The sequence below is a fragment of the Myotis brandtii genome, unplaced genomic scaffold, assembly GCF_000412655.1.
Source record: "Myotis brandtii unplaced genomic scaffold, ASM41265v1 scaffold54, whole genome shotgun sequence".
NCBI classification, from domain to species: Eukaryota; Metazoa; Chordata; class Mammalia; order Chiroptera; family Vespertilionidae; genus Myotis; species Myotis brandtii.
This window is the reverse complement of record NW_005369989.1, coordinates 2,877,485-2,896,747: the sequence shown is the minus strand read 5'-3', so window position 1 is coordinate 2,896,747 and position 19,263 is coordinate 2,877,485. Positions and strand designations below refer to the sequence as shown.

General features: G+C 45.6%; 1 protein-coding gene across 1 annotated transcript in view; it reads right to left on the bottom strand.

The window, feature by feature from the left end:
• Window positions 1–8,021: 8,021 nt before the first annotated feature.
• Window positions 8,022–19,263, bottom strand: part of TGFBR2 (transforming growth factor, beta receptor II (70/80kDa)) — a gene marked incomplete at its 5' end in the record, with an annotated part of 72,856 nt that continues 61,614 nt past the window's right edge. Inside the window, 2 exons of the mRNA XM_014549225.1 lie at window positions 8,022–10,639; window positions 13,276–13,403. Of these exons, the coding sequence (XP_014404711.1) occupies window positions 10,460–10,639; window positions 13,276–13,403 (308 nt within the window). The remainder of the gene's footprint in view (window positions 10,640–13,275; window positions 13,404–19,263) is intronic.

The following is a 19,263-nucleotide window of genomic DNA, read 5'->3' as shown; positions in this document are numbered from 1 at the left end:
CTACGGTGGTTCTTTCAAGGCACACTGATTGGGACACAGTTCATCATGTCCTAGTGGAGAACTGGTGGGCACAGCCAGATGAGAATCTTGACCCATGCCCTGATGAATAAGCTGCTGTGTGACAAGCAAGCTGTTTCTGCAGGTGAGGCAGTCTCTTGTCCTGATGGGAGGAGAGACAAGTCAAGAGTTTGTCTGGATAAATTGGCTGGCAGGAATTGCTAAAGCAAACAGGAAAGTTGTTCATTGATTTACAGTCTTAACTTTCTGAGCAAGAATCTCCTGAAACAAATGGTTAAATCACGTTGACATAAGTGATCTCAGTCCTGATAGGTAAGCTCTACAGAGGCAAGTGACTTCCATTTTCAGGATAAAGATCAAATTCTGCACGTGGCTGCCAAGGCCCAGTATCCTGCCAACCCCCAGTTTGACTTTAAGTTGTGCTGCCTCCCTCTTGCTGAGAGCCAGAAAAATGAGTCTTCTTTCAGATCCCACCCCACCGCCTGCCTCTTTACCCTGCATGCCAAAACCTTTGGATGTAGTACTCCCTCTTCCTACAGTGCTATTTCCCCTTCACCTAACTAAATATCTGCTTACAGTTTATATTTCAGCTTGATTCGCAGTTCCTTGGAGGCGCCTTCTCTATCTGCCCTCCGCCTATCCAAAAGGGACTTTGCAGCAATAGAAGCTCTTTGTAATTTTCTTAAAATACACGCATCACTCTTTGCAATTGCATATCTCTGTGCATTTTTAAAATTAAGATGTATTGTCCATTGGAGACTTAGCACATAATCATCACTCAATAAATAATTGTGAAAATAAGGAAGGTTGGCATACAAACTGTGATATTGAATGTTTGGGTTAGTAAATGTGCCCCTGAAGAAAAAGAGGAATGTTCCTCCTTAAAAAAGAACTTAGATTTGGCTTGTCACAGAATAATTTTCTTCTTTGGACAAGTGTGATTTTGATATCTGAATATTTGCTCACAAGAATGTAAAACTAGAGTCATAACCACCTTAAGTTATCACAAGTTGTGGGTTGGTTAACATTTCACTAGCATTACCTGGAATAGACTCACACGTGAAATATTCTGCAATTCTGCCTTATATCTGATAACAATATGGTTCATGTGGATGGGGAGTTTGAAACAATTTTTATTCTGCTATTTGAAGGCTTTGAGATTTCCTTGTGTTGGTCATTTCTGCTGGGGAGGTTGTTGGGAGAACTGTAGCCATAATCTGCTTCTGACCACTGAGTCCAAAAGAATCCAATAATCATGACGGGAAAATATGACTTAGGTTCATTCACAACAGATGAGGCCTGAGAAATGTCTCTTGGGGCACTGGGGCAACTCCTTGTTGAAATTCAGTGGGCAGTGGGCTCTGTGGATGGAGCTTCTCACCAAGTGCTCAGTGTGAAAGATGAATGATGTGATTCCTTGGCACAGAACACACGAGATGCTCACTTAACTAGATCCTGGAGATGCTAGAATGTCTGACTGAGTCTCCACGTTGTTCCCATGGGCTGACAATTTAAGGCGCCACTCCAACGAGGTATGGCTGTTCTCTGGATTGTGACTTAACGTCAGTCTGCATGTTTCCTCCAGCTCTCCAGCACACTGGTCCCCAGCCTCATGGGCGTTGCTCCGCGTCATAGTCCCCTTGTCTCCCTTCACCTGGGGAATCTTGGCTAGACTCGGTGATGTGGACATCAGCGGCCTTGTTCTGATTCAACCCGTCTTCCTGCTTGCTTTGAGTCCACCACCAGCTTTTGAAATTCAAAAAGGCCTTTTCTTCTTTAACAAACCTACCTAGAAATCATCATGCCCCGCCTAGGTCATTCCCCATGATCTGGCCTGAATGGGCATGCGAAGGCACATCATGAACAAGAAACTTACTCATATGTTTATCTCCCAAACCCTATTCAAAACCTCCAGAGTCTGATAGATTTAGAAATCTGGACATTTGGGGGATTTTTAGAAAGCTAGTAGGATGGATATTATGTGAGACCCTAAAGTGTGGTGTAGGTGACATCCCCATTATTAAACACATTAGTATTCCTGCCAAATAACATAAATATTCACCCTAAGTGGGATGAGGAACAACTATAAGTAGCCTCCCATCAGATTTAGAAACTAAGTGAATGAGGACATTTATCTACTAGTATATTTTTTCAGAGCTCTTTGATTCGAAATAGCAAATAAAGGATATGGACCTGCATTATCTCATTCCAACTATAAGCACCATTGTCTGCCATTTTGTTCTCTTTTTGGTATTTTGTCGGTGCTGTTAGCCGCGAAAGAAGCTGTTCTCCCATCAGACCTAGGAGATTTAGGAAATGGTTGAACACAGATTCAAGAAAACTATCAGATGGAAGTGTGATTCCCTTTATTATACTTGAGGCTGTGCAATGCATACAAATAAGCCTGATGTTCTTTTGTTGCAGGATGTGAACATTCCCTCTCATTATGGAAAAATAATCAATTGCTTCTTCTTCCCTTTCTTTCAAGCATTAGAGAGATGGAATGCAAATACGTCCTCCTCTGGGGAAGGTTTGAAGATTAAGCATACTAATTACTTAGTTGCTAATAATTCAGGCTCCAAGTTGATAGGGTACCAAAATCTGTTGAGCAGAGAGCAGGAGCGGAGCTTGGGCAAAGAAAAAGGTGGGAAGTCGAGAATTCTTAGGACTTAAAGGAGTGACAGTCATGAGTGTCTCTAGAGAGGAGGGCCCTGCCTATTTCTCCAAGGCAAGGAGCTGAGGGCCTGGTGGGTTTTGAGAGAGTAGCCCATGGTGCCCCAGGAAGCAAATTTAGACCTATGGCCCTCAGGTTCTCCCATGAATAATTCTAAGTCCCAAAGCAGTGGTTCTCAACCTTCCTAATGCCGCGACCCTTTAATACAGTTCCTCATGTTGTGGTGGCCCCCAACCATAAAATTATGTTCGTTGCCACTTCATAACTGTAATTTTGCTACTGTTATGAATCATAATGTAAATATCTGATATGCAGGATGTATTTTCATTGTTACAAATTGAACATAATTAAAGCATAGTGATTAATCACAAAAACAATATGTAATTATATATGTGTTTTCCGATGGTCTTAGGCGACCCCTGTGAAAGGGTTGTTCGACCCCCAAAGGGGTCGCGACCCACAGGTTGAGAACCGCTGCCCAAAGGCAAAGAAGCAGGGGAGAGGCAGACCTGAGCAAAGGCAGCAAGTGGGATAATGGGCCTCTCGGGGAACCAGCTTCACTGACAACCGAGAACCAGCACTCCCCAAACCTTTGCCCCTTTTCGCTGCATAAAACCTGGAGCAAAGGTAAAACCTTAGGAGTTAGTGGGGAAGGTGGTCCCCAAAATAAGAGCTGAATTTCTCACAGGCCCAGCAGGATAGAGGTTCAGATTAAAAATTAAGTAGGTTTATAGAAAAATAAGACATGTGACATTTCTTACACACCTGAGTTTGTAATCTGAGGATAATAACCACTACAATTTAATTAAAATGTTAAATTTTACATTCTATAATGCTAGTTATTATGGTGACTGATGCCTCTTAAAAACAAGATTCCAGAATGTCTTTCTGGTTTGATTCATTTTAAGAAAATGATTCCAAAATGGTGAACTGGTGAAATCAGCACACACACATACACACACACACACACAGAGCACCACACCCACACACGCAGATGTTGGACAGCAGGCCATTTTTGGTTCATCTATCCCCTTCCACTTTTATTTAGCAATATTTTATTTTAAATTTCTCACTATAATTGACACAATATTCAGGGGTACAACATAGTACAGTGGGGTCTTGACTTACTAGTTTAATTCGTTAACTCAAATTACTCTATCAACTCAATGCAAAAAATCAGCCGAGAGATAGCTAGTATCTCAAAAAACTCGTTAGTCGGGACACTCGTAAGTCAAGACCCCACTGTAATTAGACATTTATGTAACTTACAAAGTGATCCCCACAATAAGTCCAGTATCCATCTAATACCATGAATCCTTATTACACTATTATTGACTGTATTCCCTATGCTGTACTTTACATCCCCATGACTGTTTTTATAACTGGTAATTTTTGTTTCTTAATCCCTTCTCCTTTTTTACTCAGCCAACCCTAATCCCCTCGCATCTGGCACCCATCCCTTTGTTCTCCGTATCTGAGTCTATTTCTGTTTTGTTTATTTTTTTGTTTTGTTTTTTAGATTCCGCATATAAATGAAATTATGTGGTGTTTGTCTTTCTCTGATAACTCTATTCTTACTACTCTCCCAGGTCAGTCCTGTCATTACCCCCATTTTTCACACTGAGAATCCAAAACACAAAGTCTAGGGCTAGTCAGTAGCAGAGATGGGTTTTGAACCAAGGGGTCTGATTCTAGAGGTCCCTGTTCTAGCAATGTTGATATGACTATTCAGGCAAACGAGAATAAATTTCAAAGGCATTGTACCTTTTTGGATGGCCCTAGGACACTGGGGCTCGGTTATTCTGTTGTCTGCCATCTTAGGCATGAATGGAGAGGAGACATTGAGGGCAATTTCAGACACACTGTGCTGCACATGCTGTGTGCAGAAGTGTCTTTTAATGATCGTGTGTGTGTGTGTGTGTGTGTGTGTGTGTGTGTGCGCGCGCGCGCGCGTGGAAAAGGCGAGAACATTTCACAGTGTATGCAATTTTAGCTTAATTAGAAGAGGAAGAGTGTTAACAAGTTATTTTTAAATGCACCAAAGAGCAGGAGGTGTATTAGAATTAAATTACACCCTGTGAGGCTGATTGGCAGGCCATGTAATGTTGGAAAGTTCACAATCTTGTCTTTATCAGCTCAGTTTGCAAAGTAGGCCTGAAAGCTGTGTCCCCAAACCCATAGTCTGGAGCTATAACTATTCAAGTTAAAAAAAAAAAAAAAACCTAATTGGAAATGTGATAAGCAACGATTAGGCAGCCCATTTCAGGAAGAAAATGAACAAAATGAGCAGATGCCAACTGCTGTGACTTTTGTGAAAAAGGATGGACAGGGGTTTAAATGAAAGGTTTTCTGTCAGTCACCTAAGGAAGGCATTTCCCTCAGGGCATGCCATTAGCATGTCATTTGCATAGAGAAGTTCAAACAAAAACCAGCACCACCAGCTAGAAACTCTTGGGCACAAAGAGCCTGCATTCAAAAGCTGCTGACTGGTGGGAGGGAGGGCGTCCCTGTAGAGGGCACTGGGAGTCTCACTGCCAACTGGGAATGCCCCTGACCTTGCAGTAGCGAGAACTGAAATAACCCTGGCAAAATGGAGCCCGCAGGGGGTCAGAGGACCTTGGCTCCTGTTTTGGCTGAAGTTCTTGGGCTGGAGCCCAGAGTCCATGTGCCTTTGAGGAATGACTTTCCCGGGGCTCCCTGATGGCCACCGCTCCCCTCCAGGGCAAACCGCATCTTCCTCCTCCCTGTTTTGAAGGCTAAGGAGTCAGCCCATCAGATCCTCCACCTTGTCCTCTAACTACAGCTGCGTCTCCTGTTCAAGCAGGAGTGTGGACGCTGTGTCTGACTGTTTCTGTTCAAATCCCGGCCTAAAGACTGCTCCCTGGGGGCCTGTGAGCTTGACGTCCCTATCTGCCTCAGTTTCCTCGTCTCTAATATGGAGGAAAGACTACCTCCTAAGTGTGTGGTGAAGATTAAAGTAGATAAAGAAAATAAAACAGAGAAGCGTGTTTGGCACTTACTGAGTGCTCGATATATGTTAGCAATTAACATGGATTTGCCTCCTTGCGTGGAGCTAACATCAATCATTCCTATTCATATCCCCTGTAGTTGCCAAGAATAAATACCGTCATGTACTTAGTCCATTTAAAACAAATCAATTCGTTTTTAAACTCAGCTATATTTCAGGTAATAATATTTGTGAATGCCCAGGTGTAATATGTTTATTTTTCCTAATATACATTAAAATAAAAACAGACCCACTGAAATAATGTTTTCTAAGGTTGGCACCATCTGAAATACCAGGGCACATTTCACAGGCTAGGCAATGCTGTCCACACACAGTCATTCATCTCTCAGTGGTTCTCTCAGGAAGAATTGAGACAACACTTACCAGGCGAATGGAGAGCCAGTTGGGCAATAGAAACGGAAAAGCACCTTCCCTGCCCTCACTGAGCAAACAGACACGCAGCGGGGAGATGAGAACAATGAGAGCCCTGGAGATGGGGGGGGGTGGGAGGCTAGGCAATGCTGTCCACACACAGTCATTCATCTCTCAGTGGTTCTCTCAGGAAGAATTGAGACAACACTTACCAGGCGAATGGAGAGCCAGTTGGGCAATAGAAACGGAAAAGCACCTTCCCTGCCCTCACTGAGCAAACAGACACGCAGCGGGGAGATGAGAACAATGAGAGCCCTGGAGATGGGGGGGTGAGGGGGGTTGGCCCTCATTCCACTGGGCAGGCCAGTTCCCACAGGAGACAGCATAAATAAAGAGAACCAAGCATCATTCCAAACTGTTATTCCAACTTATTCCAAATTCCCATTTTAAGACAACTTGGCTTTGCACCCAGATTCTACCTCCTGGAGATCGTAGGCTTCTTCCTGGAGTCCTCTGGGCATGATTTCTCATCTGTAAAACGGGCACGCTGTCCAGCTTGTGGAGCTGGTGGAGGATAGAACCTGCTGCCACAGCAGGTCCCGGCAAAGGAGAGTTCACCCCAGGGGATCGATCCTCTTAGGACAGGGCCTTCCTCATGGGCAGGCCTGCGGCACATGCCTGGTTCTCCCCTGGGCGGTGAATGCTCTCTCGGCTTACCCTGAAACCTGACTCTTTGGGAAAGCAGCCCTTGGCAAACTACACCAACTTGGCCATAGGAAGGCTTTCCAAGGTCAAGGCACAACTCCTAGAGCCTTGCATGTATTTCCTGTCACAACAGTATCCTGTATAGGTGGAGGCGCATAAGATCCCATTAGGAACTGAGGCATGGAAAGGATATGTCACTTGCCCAGGTCAAATAGCTGGCAAATGGATGAGCAGGTAACTATTAAAATTAGTAACCACTAAAATTGCCAACTACTCGCTCAGATATGTCTCTAATGCCCACAGTAGTGTGGGACCACATCATCATCCAGCTCAGTGATTCTCTGCTAGAGCAGTTTCTGTCTCCCCCAGAAGACATTTGGCAATAATGGTGACATATTTGGTTGCCACAGCTGTGGGGTGGGTGCTACTGGTATCTAGTGGGCAGAGGTCAGGGATGCTATTATACAACCTACAGTGCAAGGGACAGGCCTCTCCCCAAACAATCATCTAACACAGAATGTCAGTAGTGCTGAGGTTTAGAACCCTGAGGTAGGCACGACCTTCTTAACTCTGCAGAACCTAAACTGTTCAGCACCCAGCTGATTATTCGGAAGAAGCCACAGGATGTCTGATTCCAAAAGAGAAAGCTTCAAGTTGGGGCAGAAAAACCACACGTGCTTTGTCACCGGAAAGCAATGACCTTGAGCCAACTGCCCAGGGTACATTTGCCTGGAGATGCAGATAAGCTGGTTACAAACCTCAGGTGGGACACTGTGGCTGGGTAGAAAGGAAGAGCGACGAAGCATGACATCTGGCAGAAGTCGAAGATAGTCATCAGCCAGCTTCTCGTGTAGAGAAAGGCGGAAATAGAAGAAAGAGGCACGTGCTCTTAAGCAGCAACTTTGGCTGAGCCACGCCCTGGGAGAAGCAGTCATGGGGATGGAGGCAGCTCCCTGGACGGTGGGGAGAGGGGAACTGGCTAAGACAGCAGCCAGGGGATGCAGAGGGACCTGCCAGGGTCCTGGGAACGGGTAGGCCACCCACAGCGTCGGCTGCATCTCATGTTATTGAACTACTGCTATGAATGCTTTTTTTAAGGGGACCTGAGGCTGCCAGTTGAAGAAGGGTGTGAATGGAAAAGTTGGAGAGGATTATGTCTTGTGATATTTTTCTACATAAACTGCAAAATAACCAAGTGAGGCTACAGGGCTTGGCTACTAGGAATAGGAACAGGAGACAAGAAGCTGACCTGAGTACTTTCTCTTTATTCAATCTAATAAACATTTTATTTATATAAAAGACGAACGATGCACAGTATGAAAATAAGTGCTTGAGACATTTGATATAAAAAGAGTATATAGCATTCACATTCCTATTTTAATACATTGAGTATGGCTGAAGTGTTCCATAAAAGAATAAAACTTTCCCTTTATGTGGAATAGTAAAAAAAAAAAGTCAGTATTTTTAGGAACTACAGATTATTCCTTGGTCTTCTTCTTGAATAAGAAAAAAAACACATAAACAAATCAAGCCACAGTATCATCTGATTCTACATTCCAGTTTATGCTGATGATGACCCAGAAGTGATAAAGCTCTTTGGAATCGTTAATGGACCAGTATTCTAGAAATTCACCACTAGAGGTCAATGAGCAACAGCTATTGGGCGGTGTCAACAAGCCTTAAAGTGCTCGGAATTTCTGGGCACTTCCCATGTATTGTAGCCAACCTGTCCTCAAGTTTCAGCCCCTCATACTCCCTCTCCCTCTTCCCTCCCCCCCCCCCCCCCCCCACGGGACAGGGTGCCTAGAAGTTCCACCTACTCCAAACTTCAGTATGTCTGCTAAAACCCCAATGAGATGAGATCATCCAAAATCCACAGAGCTGCTTTGCTCACTGTGAAGTCTCTAACATTCCTATATTTGGCAGAAAATAAGTAGCTTTAAAAAAAAAAGATTATTTGCAGCATTGACACTTGTTTGTGAAAAAACAAGTTTCCTATGGAGTATTAAAGCTCATTTTGTTCTCATCCATGCGGATTTCCTAACTTCAAACAGGATTCCTGTGTCCCACCCTTGAATCCTCACTAGGAGAATCTGCTATGTTGGGAAGGCTGGTGTGATAAGATCATGAAGAAAGCTTCTTAGAGGAAAGGACTCCCCTCCATAATACAGAGGGGAAGGAAACTCTTAATATAGAGACAAGAGAGACCTGGGCTACCCAGACCTCTCAGAGGAGGTCCGCTTTAGTCCAAAAAGGCCAACTTCAAATCTTAACACCAGATGGGGAGAGTGAGGGAATCGGTCATAGTACACAGCCAGGGAATGATGCTTGCATGCACATCCCTTACAGGGGGCCTTGGTTCAGGGCGGGGCGGGGGTGGGCAGAAAGCGCAAATGTTTACATCAAGAAGTGAAGCAGCTTTATACGTGCGTCCACACCTTCATTTTGTGAATGATGTGGGTCCGAGAGAACTGAAAACCATCTGCTATCTATTCTCACTTGAGGATCCAGATTGTGTGTGTATGTGTAAAATCTCCAAATATTTAAAAACTGGCTCAATTTTGTGAAACGCAGCGCTGGCCAAGCAAAACACGTGTTCAGAGTGCCCGAGGAAGCAGTCCCGACTGGGGCAGGATCGCAGCTCAAATCCTTTGCACCAGACCAAGATACACTTGAGCACTCAGGAGCCCAGGAGACACAAGCTATTGGTGTTGCTTAGAAAGCTGGAGACTCACACCAAGCGTGTTGAAAAATTAAACACAAGGAACTCTGGGGAGATTTGATCCTTTTTAGGAAAGGGAGAGGGCTGGGAGTGAACAAGAGTAATATAGGTATGGGGGGGGGATAAAATATATATATATATTTTCATATTAGTAGAAGGCATAGCAATTTCATGGACAAGGAATTTTGTCCTGACTTTTCTGCAGCCATTGAAGGCAAAAATGGGACTCGAGAATATATAAACTATTCGAGATGGGACCACATTTCTGCACTAGTTGAAGAAGGTGGTTCACAAGCCAGATGTGGGGCCTGAAGCTCAAGTGAACAGTCCAATGGCACAAGGAGCCCCAGGATCTGGTCCCCAAACAGTGGGGCTCTTAAGTAGCTCCATGGACAGATGAGGGCCCACACACAGGGAATGATTTTGCAGAAGCGAGTGCATCGTGGCCATAGCAGACTGTGGGACACGGAGCCTCTCTCCTAATGCCAGCCCCACCCTCCCCCCATGTAGTCAGAGAACCACCCATCCCGCGTATGATTGTCAAGTGCTAATGTTGTCATGGATCCCTTCTTCTGTGCTCAGCTCTGGAGCTCTCCAATCAAACCATTTTCCTGGGAATACTAGATCTTTTTCTTTATCTCTTTCCAGAGTATGGCTGTATATATAGATATAGACATATATAGATATATATATAAAACATAGCTATTCCATATTTATATACAGGCATTAATAAAGTGCAAATGTTATTAGCTATTGTAAAAGTCAATCTCATTTCCTGAGGAACTGCTAACACAGCTTATCCTATGACAACGTCAAAGGGATAGAATGCTTCATGTCACCCACCCCGGCCAGCTGTTTCTGCTCAGTCCCATCGCTTCCAGGGAGGGGAGTGAGCCCTGGTTTTCCAGGAAGCATCTGTCGGCTTAGTTCTTTGGACTTGGCCCAGCCTGCCCTGGAAGAGCTATTTGGTGGTGCCCAGCGAGCCATCTTCGGGAATCTTCTCCTCGGAGCAGCTCCTCCCCGAGAGTCTGTCCAGGTGCTCCAGCTCGCTGAAGCGCTCGGCCACACACTGGGCCGTGAGCCGGGCTTCTGGGTCGTGGTCCCAGCACTCAGTCAGAGTCTCACACACCATCTGGATGCCCTGCAGAGGAAGAGAAGTCCACAGGCAACATGAGCGGGGGTGTCGCTGGGCTCCACGGAGGGCCAGATGGTCTTTGTTCCTGCAGTGCAGGCCAGGTGGGAAAGAGCTCGTGCATTGAACCTGTTTCGACTGAGCGCTCGCAGTGCGAGGCCAGCCAGTGGCATGCAGACCGAGGGGGGTGTGCAGGGGGCTGTGCATAGCTCTGGACACCTGTTGGACCTGTCCGCTCTGCTGCCTTTTGATCACAGTAAGTCGTGAAATGGAGAGAGCACAAGGACCCTCAGTGGGCTTCTGGGGTCCTGAGAATTCCCAGGAAGTGCCCCCGGACCATATCACGGGACCAAATACCAGTCAGAGCTGCCCCACTCCTCCCCAGCGTGGGAAAGAGCTCGTGCATTGAACCTGTTTCGACTGAGCGCTCGCAGTGCGAGGCCAGCCAGTGGCATGCAGACCGAGGGGGCTGTGCAGGGGGCTGTGCATAGCTCTGGACACCTGTTGGACCTGTCCGCTCTGCTGCCTTTTGATCACAGTAAGTTGTGAAATGGAGAGACAGCACAAGGACCCTCAGTAGGCTTCTGGGGTTCTGAGAATTCCCAGGAAGTGTCCCCGGACCATATCACGGGACCGAATACCAGTCAGAGCTACCCCACTCCTCCCCAGCTTTAGGCTGGGCGCTGCGAAACAGTTGTTTTTGATTCCAGGCCTTTTCAGAGGGTTCAACCTGACCCCATAATGGCCCCATTCAAAAGGCACATCCAGAAAATGCTGCCCAGTACCCTGGGGAGGGTCTTTTTCCAGGGCTTGAATGTTTACTTTACATTGCAAATATTTTTGCTATTATTTCAAGTCCTTGTGGGAAATAAAGCAGGCCTGGGGTTAAACAGATAGCCTGTAGGCAGAAGGAGTTTGCCCTGAACAATTAGGCTCAACACTGTTATCTGTGGGGACTACTCACCAGGTGGGCCTGGTGGAACAGATGAATCCAGCACTGCCCTGAGAACCAGCACGCTCCCCCTACTTGTAACTTTCCTAACACACCTCAGAGCCCCTCCCTGCCCTGCCGGGGATCACGTTCATGATGTTGGATTAATTGTATAATTCACCTAATTGACGGTATTGATTGATGGCCGTGTTAAGAGTGGAGTGTTATTGTTGGTACACAAGTAACATTTATTTTATTCTGACACTGTAATTACAGGCAGTAAATTAAATTAAATATTAAGCATTAACTTGAAATCAATAGGGCAACAAATCTCATTAAGGGGAAAAATGTATTATGCAAATTCTTTCCAGAATTTTATAATCATGAATCATGGCTTCATTACAAGAACTGTACAGTTTAGGAGGCGTGTTGGAAAGGGACAACACGAGTGCCTTCTGATTTCAGAGTTAACGCCTGAGGCTCTTGCCCGAGACCCCGAGACCCCGGGAGCTCAGCTTTATTAGCTTCTGCCCTGGGAAGTAGCTCTAGGCCAGGACCCGCCCGGGCCAGGCCTCCTGCTCCATCTGGCTTCCCTCAGGCCTGACTTCTTGTTTCTGTTTCTTACCCGAATTCATTCGCCTGCCCTTGGGAAAACCTGGGACAGCGCCAGCTTGCACTGGATGACGATTCATCCAAGACAAGAGGAGGTTTTCCACACAGAAAGGACGGCTCTGTCCGTGACATGGGCACACTGCTCCCTCTCATGCTTCAGTCAGGGCTCTCTCCTGGGTGTGTGCTCACAGCCGATCACTTAGCTCTTTTTCTCTGACCACTGCCCTCACCCGAATGCCCCCCGACAGAGAATTTGGATAAGTCCAGAATGACTGGCCTGCTATAGATGGCCTTACCTACCATTTCTTGAAAAGAAAAAATAAAGAAGCCATTAGGATGTTCCCAACAAACAGACTTTCTGTTTGTTCATTTGCATGTCCCTCCTCTTTGCTTTCTTTCATTCTCAGCTCTGTGCACAGCCTGCATGCGGCCCTGGGCGCAAGGCAGTCACCTCTCAGCCCAGCTGGCCGACACACTTTGCTGATTTCTCTCTGCTCAGTATTTCCTTCTACAGCTGAAAGTTTCCAGAAGAAAACATGTGGAACTCAGAAGGGAACAAAACATAAACTCCCTAGGTCAGCGGTTCTCAACCTGTGGGTCGCGACCCCTTTGGCAATCGAATGACCCTTTCACAGGGGTCACCTAGGACCATCCTGCATATCAGATATTTACATTACGATTCATAACAGTAGCAACATTACAGTTACGAAGTAGCAACGAAAATAATTTTATGGTTGGGTCACAACATGAGGAACTGTATTTAAAGGGCCAGAAAGTTGAGAACCACTGCCCTAGGTAAAGGTCTAGAGGTGAGTGGCAGAGGCCGCAAACAAAATATTTTACTGAACTGAGGGCCTTGGACAATGGGACAGATGCCTTTCAAATGATGATCGTGAGCCCTCTCTGAACGCTGTATCTACCTGCCAGTTGGGACTTACAATAACAGGGTCACCCCACTTGATTGAAATTTTCTTTCTAAACAAAACCTAATGAGATCACAGAACACAATGGAACCTGCCCTCCGATGGAAGCCCAGTAGCCCAGAATTCTCTCCTACCTGAGGGTCCACTCAGGTTCTCCCCTCACGACAGCCACCCCTTACCTGGTGGTTGAGCCAGGAGCTAGGAATTTCCGGTCGTCCCCGATCTCTCAACACATTGTCCTTCATGCTTTCGACACAGGGATGCTCCCGCACCTTGGAACCAAATGGAGGCTCATACTCTTTCACTTCTGTTAAGAAAGCAGACAAACACAGGGCCATTGAGAAGAGTGTCTGCAGCCGGGGAACAGGAACACGCTGGGGAGGCTGGCTGGACCACTGAGGCACTGAGTGTCAAGATATATCCGCGACTACTCTGAGTGCAATTTTTAATCATGGGTTAAAACAAGAAGGAAGGAGTGGTTGTAGAAGGAGCTTGAGGAATATTCCACAAACGACGCTTGAGTGCTTGCTCTGTACTAGGTATTGCGCTAACAGCTGGAGACATAGTGGAGCATAAGACCAGCAAGGTCACCAAGCTTACATTTGAACACAGGCATTCTCAATGGGGTGATGTTGCCCCAATGGAGCAAAACTGGTTCTTTCTTGGGAGGTGGAAACAGTCTTACATATTAGAGTGGTTTGTAACCCGACAATGGTCCACAGTACAAAAACAGATTTCATAGGTGGTGTTGAGTTCCTGGCAATATTCAGCCTAGAAAGGGATGAAATTCTGATACATGCGACAGTACGGATGAACCTTGAAAACATTATGCTCGGTAAAAGAAGCCAGACAAAAAAGATAAATATTGTATGACTCTACTTACGTGAGGTACTTCGAATAGACTAATTCTTAAAGAGAGAATGTAGAACAGTGGTTGCCAGGGTGAAGAGATGGAGGGTTAGTATTTAGCAGATTACAGAGATTCAGTTGGGGAAGATAAAAATAAGTCTGGAAATGGATAATGGTAATGGTTGCACAACATTGTGAATGTACTTAATGCTAGTGAATTAATTATTCACTTAAAAATGGTTAAAATGGTATATTATGCATACTTTCATGGAAATTAGTGATTTAGAAAAAAAATGTCTACAAAGTTTCCTTAGGATAGTAATGATGAGAAAAAGTTTGCAAAATGCTGTTTAGTAAGATGATAGAGGGGAGACATTAATAATAACATCAACAAACAAAAGCTTAATAAGTAATTTTCCTTCAGTGAGACATGCTGTAAAAATAATAGGACATGATGTAACCCCTCACTAGGGCTTCAGGTTTCAACTAAGATCAATTTCTTTATAGAAACTTTCTTGAATATGCCCCAAGCCATTCTTGATCAGATGTCCTGGGCAGAGCCCTACTTTATCATGTGTTATATTTTAATATAATCAACTGCTTCTTTGTCTTACCCAACTAGACTGTGAGCATTCGAGGGCAGATTCAGAGTTTCTTTCTCATTCTTGTATTTCCAGCACCCATGAGAGGGCCTCCCATACAAAAGGCTCCCAACAAATGCTTTGGTGTGTGAATGAATGAATGAATGAATGAGTGAGTGAGTGAATGAATGACCTGTTAATCCTGTCCAGTTTACAGCAATGTCTAAACTCCGGTTGAATCTTACTTAAAACAGCACACGAATTCCAGTGGGTGGGCTAATAATGCATGTCAGGGAGGCACGGGAAAATGTATAAGATAGAAACAACTCCAGAACTAAAACATGTCAGAGCTAAAAGGGGGCAGTAGGCTGGATTCAACATTCTTCTCCCAAGGAAGTAGGACCTTTGACCTATCGCTTCAAAATAACCCTGTTTAATGAGTAAAACTTTCTCTCATTGGCCCTCCCAGGCTAAGACGTGAAGAAGCTTTCAGGGCAAAATGACATTTTGTGAGAATAGATGGCTTGCTCTTGTTTGTTTATTTGGTATCTTTCCCAGAACCCTGCTTGCATACTTATCTTCTTCAGCCTCACCCAATCAGGAGAGCTAGCAATATGTTGTCTTTCTACATAGTTGGAAATAGAGAAATGGGGAAGGCAGGCCTCCCTTCACACAAAGACAAGCACAAACCACCCTGCTGTGCGTACACTTTGCCTTGAAGGGCCCACAGCACTTAACCCGCACTGCTCTTGGGGTGAGACCTGAGTTTTGCTTTGCCTGCTTTCATTTATTTCTTCCATTCTCTTCCCTTCTACCAAACTGTAAAGTCCCAAGGAAGAGGCTGACTGTTGTGTTTTGTAACTCCCCAACCAGTGCGAAATGGCTGGGGCCAAATTACATATCTTTTATCCCTGCTTAAATGCTTCTTTAAGTATTTTTATTTTAGAAAATGCAGATAATTCAAACTACAAAATCACTACATGGGTAGATATAGACAAAAGCAAATCTCTCTCAACTCCTTACCCCTTAGGCTAAAGGGTGGGATTAAAAATGATTTAAATTTTCCCCTTGTTGTTTGTCCCTTAGCCATATATTTCTTTATTTAAAAAAAAAAAAAGCAAATATTTTGCCCCCAGTTCATGGGGAGTGAGACTGAACTCAGCACGCCCTGCCCTTCTGAGCACCCTCACGTCTGTGCACTGGACCCACCACGTTGGTTCACTGCTAAGTTTTGAACAGGCCTGCCTGCTACTAGGCTCCTCTATCACTTCTCCCTGCCCCTCTATTCCACCTCACCTTGTCCCCTCTATTCTGCTTCCTCCCACAAATCTCATTTGTTTCTAATGCTTTGAGTTCCTTTAAGGAGAGAGAAATGCTTGTTCTTCTGAAATCAGAGATAAGAGCAGTGGTTCTCCGCCTTCTGGCCCTTTAAATACAGTTCCTCATGTTGTGACCCAACCATAAAATTATTTTCGTTGCTACTTCATAACTGTAATGTTGCTACTGTTATGAATCGTCATGTAAATATCTGATATGCAGGATGGTCTTAGGCGACCCCTGTGAAAGGGTCGTTCGACCGCCAAAGGGGTCGCGACCCACAGGTTGAGAACCGCTGCTCTATGGGTTTCAAATGAGTCAGACAGAGAATGCTAAAGAAGAGTCTACAGAGATGTGACCAGCACCTCATTTGTACAGTTGAGAGAATGAAGGCCAAAGGGCGCACTGGATTCCCGGAAGAGCGCTGGGAACTGCCCACGGCATTACCGTCACTCTGATGGAACAGCTTTGCCTTTTTAGGAAGCTTTCTCCTCTTTACCAAGCCTTTCAGAGACCTCTTTCTCCCCCACCCGGCACAAGCACAGCTGGGAACATGCCTGTCACCATCGTGACAAATGTGTCCCTTGCTGCTGGGGCGAGGCCCTTCCCACCAGAAGACCCGAAAAGGGGACCCTTCTGGGAGGGATTAAAAATGATTTAAATTTTCCCCTTGTTGTTTGTCCCTTAGCCATATATTTCTTTATTTAAAAAAAAAAAGCAAATATTTTGCCCCCAGTTCATGGGGAGTGAGACTTCCGGGAAACACTATGGAAATGAATTACAAGGAAAATGAATTCCACTTGGGTGTCATGGCAACACCAGATCGCCATTAAAGCTACTAACTACCTGCTCTCCTTTCCATCCTCCTTCACATCGCAAGTATGAAACAACCAGTTTGAGAAGCACAGATCACAGGTCCACGGCATTGCTCTACATGTTTTGCAAGGAATACACGTTGCAACCATAAAATTATTTTTGTTGCTACTTCATAACTGTAATGTTGCTACTGTTATGAATCGTAATGTAAATATCTGATATGCAGGATGGTCTTAGGCGACCCCTGTGAAAGGGTCGTTCGATCGCCAAAGGGGTCGCGACCCACAGGTTGAGGGTTTCAAATGAGTCAGACAGAGAATGCTAAAGAAGAGTCTTCAGAGATGTGACCAGCACCTCGTTTGTACAGTTGAGAAAAGGAAGGCCAAAGGGCACACTGGATTCCGGGAAGAGCGCTGGGAACTGCCCACGGCATTACCGTCACTCTGATGGAACGGCTTTGCCTTTTTAGGAAGCTTTCTCCTCTCTACCAAGCCTTTCAGAGACCTCTTTCTCCCCCACCCAGCACAAGCACAGCTGGGAACATGCCTGTCACCATCGTGACAAATGTGTCCCTTGCTGCCGGGGCGAGGCCCTTCCCACCAGAGGACCCGAAAAGGGGACCCTTCTGGGACCCGTTGGATGTTATGGTTTGTCATTCCTCAACAAGCTCTGCAGAAGAAACACTGATGACCAAATGCACCCCTCTCCTCACTGCCCTTATGTACCGACACTGCACCGTTCTGGGGTTAGGGAAGCCAGAGGACCGGGGTTGGTGGAGATGGGGAAAAAGGAGACGGTTGCATTTTAAGCTGCAGGTACCAGGTCAGGGCATGGCTGGCAACAGAGTTAAGGCAGTATTGTCTAAAGTTCCTCTGTGCCTTTGATCAAGCAATGCTCAGGCCTCCCTTCTGTGATGAACTGCAGAGGAAGCAAGATAAGGGGTGGTTCTAGAATGAGAACCACCCTTTACAAAAAATCTGGAAATGCGTCTAAGAAAAAAAGCAAAGAGTCTAGAGAGTAAGACTGAGTTTAGCCCTTAAAAAAAATAGTGCTAACAATATGTGTCACAGGTGGGGGAATTGTCAGTTTTGTTTGCCCTGGCTCCATCCTGAACTAGATAGGAGACATATGCACTTTATGCCTCGGTTCCCATATCCACAAAATGAGAGAAGTCAGTGCCCTCCATCATTACTCTGCACGGTAGCCCCTCCTATCCGCGGGGGGATATGCTTTAAGACTCAAGCAAATGCCTGAAATCGTGCACAGGGCCACCCTCCAACCTGTGTGGGTGTGTGTGTGTGTGATTCGTTTTTATTAAGTCAAGCACATTCACCCTTTTCACTTACAGGAAGCAATTTCCGGCTTCTCTTTGGCACATCCAAATTGCCAGCAACACTACTCTTGTGCTTGGGGGCCATTTCTACGTGAAACAAGGTTGACATGAACACAAGCAATAAGATGCCAAGGCAGTGCATCTGATGATCCCGCGGCTCTGATGGGCCCGAAAGTGGGGAGAACGTAAACAGCGTGGATATGCTAGACAAAGGGATGACTCCCATCCCTAGCAGGCCTGTGTGCTCGATTTCACCACGTTGCTTGGTACACTGTGCAATTTAAAACTTATGAGTTGCTTCTGGAATTGTCCATTTAATCACTTTGAATGACTGCAGTAGCTGAAACTGCAGATAAGGGGGACCACTGTAAACTGCTATAGGACCGACCACTGGCCACACACCCCTCTACGCTTACCCTTTCCATGCACGCGGGGAGAGCTGGCAGTTCACCCTCCCACCTTGCCCCGGGAGCAGCCCTTGACCAAAGACAGATGGGAGCTGTAAGATAAACACCCAGCTTCCTCCTGAATCAGGTGGTGTGAGGCTGAGGTGCACGTCTGACCTGGCACCCCAGTCCCCAGCAAGGTTAAGCTCCAGTTGTCCACAGTGGGGACCCGCTTGACAACACACCACTCATTGGCTTCCTTCCCTTTCATGACTCACTTCCCCGGTCCCTTGTTGGCATTTCCTGAGATCTATTCCCAAAGAACTACATGCATTCAAATTCTTGTTCCAGGCTCTGGGACACCCAACACAAGGCAGATGCCCATACAGTACAGCTATTGGCTCAAACCAAGTCCCCCTCTCACCCACAGGCTGCTTCCCACCCCAGGCATAGGAGGCTCAACACCTCAGGATCTCCTAAAGCAGCGGTTCTCAACCTGTGGGTCGAGCCCCCTTTGGGGGTCGAACGACCCTTTCACAGGGGTCGCCTAAGACCATCGGAAAACACATATATAATTACATATTGTTTTTGTGATTAATCACTATGCTTTAATTATGTTCAATTTGTAACAATGAAAATACATCCTGCATATCAGATATTTACATTATGATTCATAACAGTAGCAGAATTACAGTTATGAAGTAGCAACGAAAATAATTTTATGGTTGGGGGTCACCACAACATGAGGAACTGTATTAAAGGGTCGCGGCATTAGGAAGGTTGAGAACCACTGTCCTAGAGGGCCTCACACACCTTTCCTAAGAAACCTCATTTCATTGCTTGAGAACTTGCTCTTCTTTCTGACTTCTTTCCCTCTGCCTTTCC